At 43.0% G+C, this 13,813-nt stretch overlaps 1 protein-coding gene across 4 annotated transcripts in view; it reads right to left on the reverse strand.

The window, feature by feature from the left end:
- The window catches only part of Hipk2 (homeodomain interacting protein kinase 2), a 187,047-nt gene that overhangs the window by 24,684 nt on the left and 148,550 nt on the right, over positions 1–13,813 (reverse strand). For 2 of the 4 annotated variants that reach the window (XM_063286250.1, NM_001108622.1), the window contains 3 exon segments: positions 10,665–10,804; positions 7,989–8,168; positions 851–1,132 (listed from right to left, as the gene is read on the reverse strand). In XM_063286250.1, coding sequence (XP_063142320.1) covers positions 851–1,132; positions 7,989–8,168; positions 10,665–10,804 — 602 coding nt within the window. 4 annotated transcript variants of the gene reach the window in all.

A 13,813-nucleotide genomic window follows, 5' to 3' on the forward strand; every position in this document is an offset into this window, starting at 1 on the left:
ACATTCGAAATGTAAATAAGAAATACTCAAGTTAATAAAAAAAATGGTACAAAAAAAACCATTTGTGATTAATAATTAACAGCATTATATCTAATCAGGAACCAACAATTTGGGCCTAATTATGAACAAGGAACTCTGCACCCAGTTGTAGGAGACACGGTGACTGGAAGCTCTGGCTTGGGGAGGCAGACCCCTTTCCCTGGCTTCACTCCTAATGCAAAGGTACTGGTGAGTATGGTTGTGACATTGGATTCTGTGAGGGAGGCCTAACGTCCTAGGGGCACAGAAGGATAGTGCACATCTGTCTGGGCCACCTGAGCTGGAGTCTGGTTGCAAAGTGTAGAAAAGAGGCTCTGATGCCAGAGTTAGCACTCTTGCAAAAACAATAAATATTTCTTCGCTCCCACCAGGAAGCACACACAGAGTAAAATGAATTATTGCCACTTTGGAATAAACAGTAGTGCTCTCTGGGTGTAGAGCCAACTGGTGGCAGTTTGAAGGATTGGGTTAATCAGACATAGGGAAATTTCTACTAACTGGGCAATTACGTCAAATTCTGAGTGAGCCCGGGCAGTGTTAGAGACCCTGACCAGCTGGAGTCAGTTCAGCAGCCGGAGGCTCACGCTCACAAGTGTTAAACTAAACTGGGACTGGGAGCCCAGCTTTCACAGTCTCATATTCCCAAATGTCTAGGGACTGTAGCTATTTTTTAAGGCTAAACTTGCTCAAAGTTATTTTGGTTTTGAACAAGTATGGCAAAACTATTTGCCACTCTCATGAAATAGGTTTAAGATCGAGAATGTGGGAAATGAAACCTGCTCTTTCCTGAGAGCTGAAGTGCATGTCTCACCTGGTGGGGGCGTGCTTCTGTTCCTCCTCCTCATCTGTGTCGCTGCTGATGGTGATGACACTGACTGTGGGGCTCGGGGTGTCGGGGATGACAATGGTCTGCCGCTGTCGGTCCCGGGTGGTGCTGGAGGCCCCGTCACCCCACCCACAGGTGAGTGAGGTGCTGCAAGCTGGGCTGCTGTGTACCATTGCACACCTCGGGGGAGTGTTCTCCTTGACACGCTTGGATCGCTGAGGGGAGCTGATAGCCTGGGAAGAGGTCACTTCACAGGTGGAGACATTTCTGTAATGACAAAATGACACCTAATTACAAGGAAGGTCTGTCTGGTCTTGCGCCTCCATCCAAGGGGCCCAACGTTAAAAAAGCACCAATGTCACCACATCTCCACAGGAAAAGAACCATGCCCATGCCAGTTGACCTCCCTCTGTGACAAAAGTATAGTGCCTCTAGAGGCCTTCATTCAGGACCTGAGGTTAGGACCTCAGCTGGGTCAGCTAGGCCTTCTCTGGGCTCTTGCTTTGGGTCCATATGCTTGTTTTTGAGAGCCAGTCTTCTAGGGACAGCTGTCAGATCCAACTCCATAAGACACTTGTGAGAGTTTCTAGAACCAATGGACATAATTTCAGTGTGTGTGTGTGTGTGTGTGTGTGTGTGTGTGTGTGTGTATGCGCACATGCGTATGTGCACCCTCATGCATCCTAGGTCTTCCTCAGGTTCATCTAGTTGTTTGAGAGGAGACTTTCCTGGTTGCCCAAGTCCCCCAGGATCTGCTGGTGTCTGATGCCAGCACTCGAACTACAGGTGTGTAGTGTTGTGCCAGCTCTCACACAGGTTCTCATGACTAAGCTCAGGCCTCTATGCCTGTGTAGAAAGCATCACACGTGAGTGATCGCCACAGCTCCCTGGTTAGCTTTCCCTTCTTTCTCTTCTGGAAGGGCAATAGCTAAGTCAGATTTGGGAATGTACAATGGAAAACAAAACAAAGAAAAGCAAAACTCTTTTTGGCTCTTGACCTGAGCTTCAGGGGAGACTTATCAATTAATCTGTAGTGCAATACAAAATTGGACAAATGCAAGAGGAAGAAGGTACACTTAAAGAAGGATTTTTAAAAATATGGAAAAGCGGGCTGGAGAGATGGCTCAGTGGTTAAGGGCGCTGACTGCTCTTCCAGGGGTCCTGAGTTCAATTCCCAGCAACCACATGGTGGCTCACAACCATCTGTGATGGGATCTGGTGCCCTCTTCTGGTGTGTCTGAAGACAGTTATAGTGTACTTACATATAATAAATAAACCTTAAAAAAATATGGAAAAGCCAAATCTGACTATTGTATCACACATAGTTTAACTCTTCTAAAATTATCTATTAGTTTTAGATTTAGTCATTATTTCACATGCATGGGTGTTCTGTCTGCATGTATGTGCACCCTGGTGCCCTAGGTTAGGAAGAAGGCATCAGACCCCCTGGGACCAGAGTTACAGATGATTGAGTTACCATGAGGGTTCTGGGAATCAAACCTGGGTCCTCTTGAAGAGTAGTCAGTGCTCCTAACCAGCGAGCCATCTCTCCAGCTCACCAAAAGAAACATTTTAATTTGATTTGATTGACCTGAAACTTTATATTAAGTCCTGGTAACTTTAGGGAACAATTACCTTCTTTTCTTCCTATCAAAAACCCTGTGCTGATCCTGCTAGTTCCGTGCAATAAAGAGCAAAGTAGGAGAGAAGAAACCTTTAGCTCTGCTATGTCCTTACAGAGCCTAGCACTTCTTAAGTAAAGAGGTGGAAGTAAGAGAACTCAGTAACTCAGTAAAGTGAACTTGATTTTGTTCACAGCTACTGCCTTGGTAAACTCCTCTGGAGCTGGTAGGAAGATTTTTCCAGTAAGATCATTCCCTTTTGTATCGGTTACGTTGTGTTACAATGTTTACAGTTCTAACACTACAATATGGCCACTTGTCACGTTAAAGAAAAAACATCTCCTGCATTACTAGACAGGGAAAGCCTTGTGTACTTTCTCACAGTTTTGGTGGAGACTGGTCTTAAAAAGAAACAAATGTATCATACGTGGTGGTGCAGGCTTTTAACCCAGCACTCAGGAGGCAGGTGGTTATATGTGAATTTGAAGCCAGTACTCTTCTAAATAGTGAGTTTCAGGCCATGTAGGGCTACAAAGTGAGACCCTATCTCAAAAACAATAATAAAAACAGAAAGAAGTAAAGTGATGATTTGCACTGTGACTCTATGGATTTTGCCCTGCACACACAGTGTGTCCGCTTGAAACAGCTGGGGGGTGAGAAGACAGGTAGGGAGTCACTGAAGAGGTAGCAGGACCAAGCGTCCTGACAACCTGCTCTGCATGGTGGCTGAAAGCACACTAGCTCAGCTCTGTCTGATGAGCATTCTAGACACCTGGCTGAGCCTGATGGCACTAAACAAAGGCAGTGCTTCTGCTGTCTCTCAATGACAGTGGGATGCAACACAGGGCTGCCACACAAAAGCATTCTGGGAAGCTGCCACTGATGTGGCAGAACTTCCTTGTTTTATCAGAAATACCCTAATAAGGAAGTATGAAGAAGGATGCCAACTTGTGGGGAGTTGGCTCCTGAATTAATTTTTGAATAAGAATGAAAGAAGGAGCTGGAGAGATGGCTCAGTGGTTAGGAACACTGACTGCTCTTCCAGAGGTCCTTAGTTCAAATCCCAGCAACCACACAGTGGCTCACAACCATCTGTAATGGGATCTGATGCCCTCTTCTGGTGTGTATGAAGATAGCAAACAGTATACTCACATTAAAACAAATAAATCTTTAAAGAAAAAGAATGAAAGGCGGCAGACCTAATTTCTAGCACTCGGAACACTTGGAAGAAGAAAAGGATCGCTAGTGTGATGGGAAAAGCCTGTGTCCATCCGCCTGGCTGTGGGCATGTCTGTGGTTGCTAACTGACTTGAGAGGGCCATGGGTGAATAAGAGGTAGACAGCTAAGCATGAGCTTGGGAACAAGCAGTGGTGCCATGGTCTCTGCTTCAGTGTCTGCCTTGGATTCCCTGGATAATGGACTATAACCTCTAAGATGAAATAAACTCTTTCCTTCCCATGTTGCTTTTGGCTAGTCTTTTGACTAGCTATAGGTTGTGGGTTTTACTCGTTATTTAGAGTGGAAACCTAGAAACCTTTTTTAAAAAGTCAGATTTACAAATCCAAGAGCACATCAAAACAATCATCCATCATGATCAAGTAGGCTTCATCCAGGTATGCAGGGATAGTTTAATATACAGAAAACCATCAACGTAATCCACTAAATAAACAAACTGAAAGAAAAAAACACATGATCATTTCATTAGATGCTGAGAAAGCATTTGACAAAATTCAACACCTCTTTATGATAAAAGTCCTGGAAAGAATAGGAATTCAAGACCCATACCTAAACATAGTAAAAGCCATATACAGCAAACCAGTAGCTAACATTAAACTAAATGGAGAGAAACTTGAAGCAATCCCACTAAAATCAGGGACTAGACAAGGCTGCCCACTCTCTCCCTACTTATTCAATATAGTACTTGAGTCCTAGCCAGAGCAATCAGACAACAAAAGGAGATCAAAGGGATACAGATTGGAAAAGAAGAAGTCAAAATATCACTATTTGCAGATGATATGATAGTATATTTAAGTGATCCCAAATGTTCCACCAGAGAACTACTAAACCTGATAAATACCTTCAGCAAAGTGGCTGGGTATAAAATTAACTCAAACAAATCAGTAGCCTTCCTCTACACAAAAGAGAAACAAGCTGAGAAAGAAATTAGGGAAACAACACCCTTCATAATAGTCCCAAATAATATAAAATACCTTGGTGTGACTTTAACCAAGCAAGTGAAAGATCTGTATGATAAGAACTTCAAGCCTCTGAAGAAAGAAATTGAAGAAGACCTCAGAAGATGGAAAGATCTCCCATGCTCATGGATTGGCAGGATTAATATAGTAAAAATGGCCATTTTACCAAAAAACGATCTACAGATTCAATGCAATCACCATTCCAATCCAATTCTTCAGAGAGTTAGGCAGAACAATTTGCAAATTCATCTGGAATAACAAAAAACCCAGGATAGCTAAAACTATCCTCAACAATAAAAGGACTTCCGGGAGAATCACTATCCCTGAACTCAAGCAGTATTACAGAGCAATAGTGATAAAAACTGCATGGTATTGGTACAGAGACAGACAGATAGACCAGTGGAATAGAATTGAAGACCCAGCAATGAACCCACACACCTATGGTCACTTGATTTTTGACAAAGGAGCCAAAACCATCCAATGGAAAAAAGATAGGATTTTCAGCAAATGGTGCTGGTTAAACTGGAGGTCAGCATGTAGAAGAATGCAGATCGATCCATGCTTATCACCCTATACAAAGCTTAAGTCCAAGTGGATCAAGGACCTCCACATCAAACCAGATACACTCAAACTAATAGAAGAAAAAGTGGGGAAGAATCTTGAACACATGGGCACTGGAGAAAATTTCCTGAACAAAACACCAAAGGCTCTAAGATCAAGAATCGAAAATGGGATCTCGTAAAATTGCAAAGCTTCTGTAAGGCAAAGGACACTGTGGTTAGGACAAAACGGCAACCAATAGATTAGAAAAAGATCTTTACCAATCCTACAAGTGATAGAGGGCTTATATCCAAAATATACAAAGAACTCAAGAAGTTAGACTGCAGAGAGACAAATAACCCTATTAAAAATGGGGTTCAGAGCTAAACAAAGAATTCACAGCTGAGGAATGCCGAATGGCTGAGAAAGACCTAAAGAAATGTTTGACATCTTTAGTCATAAGGGAAATGCAAATCAAAACAACCCTGAGATTTCACCTCACACCAGTGAGAATGGCTAAGATCAAAAACTCAGGTGACAGCAAATGCTGGTGAGGATGTGGAGAAAGAGGAATGCTCCTCCATTGTTGGTGGGATTGCAGACTGGTACAACCATTCTGGAAATCAGTCTGGAGGTTCCTCAGAAAATTGGACATTGAACTGCCTGAGGACCCAGCTATACCTCTCTTGGGCATATACCCAAAAGATGCCCCAACATATAACAAAGACACGTGTTCCACTATATTCATAGCAGCCTTATTTATAATAGCCAGAAGCTGAAAGAACCCAGATGCCCTTCAACAGAGGAATAGATACAGAAAATGTGGTACATCTACACAATGGAATATTACTCAGCTATCAAAAACAATGACTATGAAATTCATAGGCAAATGGATGGACTGGAAAATATCATCCTGAGTGAGGTAACCCAATCACAGAAAAACACACATGGTATGCACTCATTGATAAGTGGCTATTAGCCCAAATGCTTGAATTATCCTAGATGCACAGAACACATGAAACTCAAGACGGATGACCAAAATGTGAATGCTTCACTCCTTCTTTAAAAGGGAAACAAGAATACCCTTGGGAGGGAATAGGGAGGCAAAGTTTAGAACTGAGGCAGAAGGAACACCCATTCAGAGCCTGCCCCACATGTGGCCCATACATATACAGCCACCAAACTAGATAAGATGGATGAAGCAAAGAAGTGCAGGCCGACAGGAACCGGATATAGATCCCTCCTGAGAGACACACCCAGAATACAGAAAATACAGAGGCAAACCACTGAACTGAGAACGGGACCCCTGTTGAAGGAATCAGAGAAAGGACTGGAAGAGCTTGAAAGGGCTCGAGACCCCATATGAACAACAATGCCAAGCAACCAGAGCTTCCAGGGACTAAGCCACTACCCAAAGACTATACATGAACCGACCCTGGACTCTGACCTCATAGGTAGCAATGAATAGCCTAGTAAGAGCACCAGTGGAAGGGGAAGCCCTTGGTCCTGCCAAGACTGAACCCCCAGTGAACGTGATTGTTGGGGGGAGGGCAGCAATGGGGGGGAGGGGGGTAGGGGCTAGGGGGATGTTGGCTTGGAAACTGGGAAAGGGAATAACAATCGAAATGTAAATAAGAAATACCCAAGTTAATAAAGATAGAGCTGATACTATATACACTAAATGTTTCCCTTCTGCAGTGTTTGAGGACTTACTAATAGATAGTTACAAACTCCACCCATAGTCCAGAGATGGAGCTTGGGAACGTGGGAGAGATTAGCAGCCCAGTGTTAGTATTTGGGAATCACCGAAGGTATACTCAAGCAATTAGCCAAATGTGTACATGTGAGAGCAAGCCTGTACATTCATGATCTAGATCCATCTCAGTAGCTAGAGAGCTTATTTTTTAAGTTAATGAGTTATGTTTCTGATCAGAAATTTCAAAAAAGTACATTTTCTAGTGATTTTAAAAAAAGATATCTTGATAATTTGTAATCAAATGGAAACTTCAGAGGTCTGCTGTTTCTAGAAAAGATGATAGAGACTATGTGGCTAAATTTAGGCAGGACTTTGAACCTTTTCATAGACTCAACTGTGTACTTCTTTATAAAATCTAGTTTTAGCTAAGAATTTTGCTAATTCGATTTAGCTAGAGGACACTCTCCCATGTCTTGATATCTAGAATACCAGACCTAATGTCTGATCAGAGTCCTCTTCCTCTTGTCCCTTAGGTGGTGGCCAATCACCTTCCGAGAATCCCGTGAGGGTTGTGTAGCTACAACCCTCCAGTTTCTGTTCTCTCCATTGTTATTTTTCTCTACATGACCTAGACACTACTCCCGGGGTACAAATTCTCAACGCCATGCTCTGTGCAGGGCTGAGCCGACCTCTGTCCTCCACTGCAGCATGCAGCATCTCTCTATCCATCTCCGTGGTCTCAAGTATAATCTGCCTTCCGGAGCTTCACTACTTTTTCTTTGACAAAAACGAGTGAAGCACACTGGAAACATTAGGTACACCATGACTCTAGGCCTCCACCTTAGAGTGCCAGAGGGACAGGAACTAGGAAAAGTCAAGAGACAAGGGCCACATTTGCGCAGAGCCCAGAGGGAGTGCTTTCAGTAAAGTTCCAGAATGTTCCTTGTGCTGTAAGATGTTCCCAGCTCCTGAAGGAAAAGCTGTTTCCTGCACCACTGGTAAGCCCTGCTTCCAAGCGGTGTTTAGCGTTTCAATCTTCCGGCGTTTCTTGCTGGCTCTCATCACCTACCTCGCTGATGATTGGTGCTGCTTACTCTTCCTGGAGGAGGTGGTGCTGGTTGGTTGCTGTCTCATCACGTGGGCTACACCCACATTTAAGGGCTGGGCAGCTGGAAGGGTCACATGACCAGTCAAGAGTGCAGGCTGCTGCATGATGGGATTGTAATGGCTTCCGTGAGCATGTGTGTTTCTGAAAGAGAAAAGGAAACATAAAGCCCCTTAGTGGTTTTATAGAACTGAACTCTTTAATAGGATGAAGCATCTGCAGAACTGTAGAACGGAAGGCCTGTGTTGAAGTAGGAGGACTGGCTGATGAGTTAGACTTTCAAGAGGGAAAGAATGTCAAGGGTGTAGAGTCAGAGTTTTCAAGCGCTAGAGAAATGGGAAAAGTAGCCTCTGCCCTGTGAAACCCCTGAACAGGTGATCATGCTGAACAGTAAGACATAGCTTCTGTTTTTGGAATTTGCACATATTGTTTTAGAATTTACAAAGCAACTTCAATGGGTTCTTTTATTCTGCTTTGTGAGGTAGACAGGATGTCTTAGATACACCATTTTATTAATGAGGAAATTGTAGTTAATGTGAAAAACAAACTTTGGCGACTGGGAGCCATATGTTTCTGGCGTTAGGAATCATAAACGTTCTTTTGAATTCCCTCAGTAGCTAACACAATGCTCAGGCATGTAGCAGCTGATCAGTTAATTACACGCTTGCTGAATGAACAATCAGATTAACTGAAGGGTGACTAGACTTGTATAGAGTTTGTATTAAATCAAAATTAATAACAGTCATACATGCTCATAGAAGTATGCTGGCAGCTTGCACCCTGGAAATGGGTTACATTTTAAAGTCTTACTATCTAGGTTGGATGGCTCTTAAAAAAAGTCTTGTTTTCCAACAGAAATGCTTAAAGTGGTGATTAATTCAAATATTTATCTGTAAAAGCCCATTTAACATGTAATAAAATTAAAACTAAAGAAGTATTTATTTGAACTTAAAAAAATCATCACATGCCATGTTTGTAACCTGAAAGGATAAATAGGAGAGAAAGACAGACTTCTCATAGTGGTTTTGATGGTCTTTGAGATGTGTGCATGGCCTCGGGGAGAGGAATGTGGCGCTGACTTTTTGCTCTCTGTCCCCCACAGACCGGCCCAGGCTGTTCCCCATGCTCTTTGATGCACAGTGAGATGCAGAGACTGGGAGGACATTGAGATCACTGGCCAGGACACAGGAGAGAAGCAGAACAGAAAATGTGCATCAACAGGGCATAGATACTGCTGTGATGTAGGGAGCTCTAACTGCCAAAGACAAAACTGCACTGTGGCAGGCCTCTCAGGAGCACGGGGTGGGGGTGGGGGGATAGTTGGTCGAAGAGCTTGAGGAAGAAAGGCAACCCTGCAGTGTGAGCTGTAATGATTGGGTGGAGGGAGGATTCCAGGCTTATCCTGCTGTGTTCAGCACTGCTACACTGTATGTTAAAGACAGGCCAAGTACTGTTCCATTTTAACTGACAACCCTCTATCCCCCACCCCACAATCCTTTGAGGTAAACATCATGGCCCCATTTTATTGAAAAACAAACCGAGGCCATAAAAGTTAATTAAGTAACCTGCCACAGGTCTTGCACAGCCAGACTAGAAACCAGTTTTGCCAGGTTTGAAGCAGAGCGCAGCTGTGGGGCCAAGCATTGATTCTCATCCTGATACTGGTCAGAAAGTAGTTTTCTATGGGAAAGGAGAAAGCTGCACTAGACACCCGATTCCGTGAGCTTATTTAGTCACTGCCTACCTTTTCCTGAGTGAGTGAGTTAGGTAGGTAGGTAGTTTCACTATATAACTCTGACTGGCCTCAAACTTGTGATCCTTCTACCTCAGCCAATGTGTGGAGATCTCAGATATATGCTACCACACTGAACCCAGAATTCTATACTGAAAAGTAACGAGGGAGGCTCTCAGGGCAGAAAGCAGGCGATCAGAGTGGAGCAGGGAGTGCTTTCTGCAGAAGGAGGTAGAGCCCACAAGGCCACAGAGCTGGGGACAGTTGGAGGGCTGTCATATGGCTCTGTCCTGGTCAAGGAGGGCATTGTGACAGTGTTGGGAGGAGGGCCAGAGGAAAACTGACAAGTGCTTATGAAAACAGCAGAGCAGGTGTCCATGAGGTGAGGTGCACGGCAGTTTTGGAAATGTGCAGGTGCTGGCAGGTGGTGGCTGGAGTGCCTGAGGTCTGTGAGGGTGAACTCTCATCCACAAGGCAGACTGTTAACTGAAGAGGCACACTTAATAAACACACCAGAGTTCACCCTTCCAAATACGTCTCATCTGTTAAGCTTTCCCTGGGGAGCTCAGACAGACAGGCACCTATGTCTCAAAACTTACTGAGAACACTTTCTAGAATTGCTTAGGGCTTTGGGGACTCTCTTCTGTATTCCTTCACTGGTGACAAATGTTTGCTTTCCGAAAGGAACTTATTTCTGAGAAAACCTAGCTGGGTTTTGTGAATTACACAGGTGTTTAAAAGATGTAACTGAGTTTTGGATAGAAAATGACAGCTAATTGTAAATTAATCAAGCTGAATTTTAGGTGTCTGGTATACTGTTTAAACCACCCCCCATTACACCGTAGCCATAGCCTATATGATGTTCTCATCCCAGAAACACTGCTTGAACCAGAGGATTTACTGTTTACCTCCAGTCAGCCAGTTGCTGAGTGCCTGCCATGGTCTCGGGAATCACAGCTGCGTGCTGTACGGATGTGTGGGTAGCCACGCCAGTGAGCTGCTGCCATGCTGGAGGAAGGAGGATCTGTTGGGCCCCACCTGGCCAGGCCTGCTGTAAGACACAGGATACCCACAACCATCACATTTTGTTAATCACCTGACTGGATTGCATGAGTCCAGAATTTAATCTGTGTGGGGGCTCTGCTGGATCTTATGATAGGTGTGAAAGTGTGGACTGGTTTTTGTCTTCAAAAAACCCAAGGGAGACAACAAATGGGGAGGTCTAGGGCTACAGAGCAATATGGAAGAAATTAGGTCATCTTAAAGATGTTTTCTTTATGAATTTGTTCTATTATGCTTAAAGCTCTCTAAAAATCCATCCATTAACTTGTCCTATAAACTATGTGCAAAAGACTGAGCTAACTGAACTGGGTCAGATGAGGATAGCTCTCTGCCCTTGGAAAGCCTTCTAACAAGTGTCCTATATGTGATACTTGGGATTTTTTTTTTTTTTTTTAGACAAGGTTTCTCTGTGCAGTCCTGGCTGCCCTGGAACTCACTCTGTAGACCAGGCTAGCCTTGAACTCAGAGATCCAATACCTCTGTTTATCAGTTATCATGTAGATGTAGAGTTTTATCTTCTGGATTTGATCCTCACTTTTTACAACTCGGACTATCTAGTGCTTAGCCTACACATGAGAGGAAATGGTAAAAGTGAACTTAGTTGTGACTTTCAGCAGAGAGGAGATAGGAGGAACCACTGCCTCCATCTCACGATGTGAAGAACCTTATGCTGTTGTCCTTTAATAGACATTGGTGGGGTGCTGTGTGCAGTGCTTTAAATTCTCTGCTCCCACCTCTTCTCTGCTGACTTGGTCATCAAATGATTCTCGTTGAGTGCAGCTGAGCAAAGGTGGACATATAAGGTCCACCGTGAAATGCTTCTTGGATGGGTCAAGGGTCAAGAGGTTTGAGCTCTTAGTTATACTTTTCTCTGTCCATGAAGCCAGACATAGCTAACATCTATCTCACATTTTCTAACTCAGGGCTCCAGTGATTGGGCATGTGTTTAATATGTATGTTTTGGCTCCTTTATAAATAATTCTATAAAGAACTTGACTTTCAAGTCAAGACTTACTAAGCATAATGCTTAAGAAAATGCATATTTCAGATCTGCCCCATTTCCCAGTTCATCATTCTTGGGAATCACTGTGGCCTGAGAAACCTCATACACATTCTGATACCGCTTGTTTGTTTACTGATCTGCTGTGATGTAGGCAGAAAGCCCAGAGATCATGGATCACACCATAAATATCTAATGTCAGCTGACAAAATGAAAGTATTTAAGTCCATAAGTTTATTAATAATAGCAAATTGTATTTCAAGTTTACTGAGTTCACTGAAGGGAAATATAATCTAACTAGCAAAACCACTGTAAATTCAAAATATTAAATGAGCCAGGTACAGTGGTGCACACTTTTAGTCTAAGGAGGCAGAAACAGGTGGTTTTCTGTGAGTTCAAGGCCAGCTAGAACACAGCAAGTTCTAGCTCATTGTGAGACCCTGTATATAACAATTTCACCTAGGATTGTTACTGTTTAGTGATCTGGAACTCATTTCCAATTCTATAAAAAGCATGTGTCTTGGCTAATGTCATTAAAAAATGTATGTTGATACTGAGATTAAAGTCCTCTTTTTTCTCCCCTATTTTCCTGGATATTAGCATTTTACCTCAAGGCCATGAGAGAAAAACCTTTTTTTTTTTTTTTAAAACCTCTTTTACTGACTGTGAAAGTGATGCTTACAGAAACAATTAGTTCATTCTGATGATATTACGTCAAGTATCTATAATTTTTACTACTACTAAGAATGAAACTAGTATTTCTCTCACAGATATTACTTTTGTCTGTATGATGTGTGAATGCATACAAACATGCAGAGTTCTGGAGACAACTTCTGAGAGTCAGTTCTTGCTTCTCTCCTCCGACTCTGTAGTTTGGGAGGCTTTTGAGGCAAGCCCTTTTAACTGTTGAGCCATATTGCTGCCCACTCTTCCCCTTTTGAGAAACAGCCTTGCTATGCATGCCAGACTGCACTTGAACTCAGGATCTCCTAGCCTCAGTCTACCAAATGCCGGGACCATGGGTCTGCACCATGCTGGCTAGAATGTGCTGTATGTCAAGCAGTGTTAAGTCACAAATGGATTTTTGGACTTAATATTGTTCCCTGTAGGTAAGGACTACTATTTCTTCCCATTTCTTAGGAGAGTGAACTGAGACAGAGAGGTTAGATGAATTGTCTAGAAAATACGGCAAATTATTCTTTTCTCTGAACCTAACTAACATGGCAGTAAAGAAATAAAACATCAATTCATAAAAGCAAGAGTGGAGAACAGACAATAACAGTTAAAAGGATTTTAGAGGACAATTACCAAGAAAGTTAGCAGATTGAATTACTCTAAGGTAAATCCACATAGGAAACCAGGCCAGATCCCTGGTATGCATGTGTCTACGGTTCCCAGATCTAGAGGCTAGCTAGCTGATTCTCTAGGGAACTAAGAAGTTCAAGAAAAAAGAGCTGCAGGCACGACATTAGAGGATAGGGCGTCTGCCAGTGAGAAGGCTGGGCTTGCCTTTAGTCACCACACGGGGAGCCCACGTCAGTAGCTTAGCCCCTTGTTAGCTTTCTCAGTGTGCTGAGCACTTCAGTGCTCCAGTCTTAACTATGCATGAGCAGTTAAAGGCAGCCCTCAGTAACCATCTAACATGGAAGCGATCAGAGCAAAAATAAAACAAAACTCACAAGAAACAAAAGCAAGATCTATAATGGACTATAATTAAGATCCAGAGTTAAAAATGCATTTTACTTCATATAGATATGTACATATGGAGCAAGATAAGGAGCTCCCAGTAATGGAGAATTAAAAAAGACAGTTAAAAGAAGTGAAATAAATTTCTTAGGAAGTAATGTAGACAGAACACACACACACACACACACACACACACACACACACACACACACACACACACACAGAGAGAGAGAGAGAGAGAGAGAGAGAGAGAGAGAGAGAGAGAGAGAGAGAGGAGAGAGAGGTTGAAAGATTATGTTTGGATACTTA

This window comes from Rattus norvegicus, chromosome 4 (genome assembly GCF_036323735.1).
Source record: "Rattus norvegicus strain BN/NHsdMcwi chromosome 4, GRCr8, whole genome shotgun sequence".
Taxonomy (NCBI): domain Eukaryota; kingdom Metazoa; phylum Chordata; class Mammalia; order Rodentia; family Muridae; genus Rattus; species Rattus norvegicus.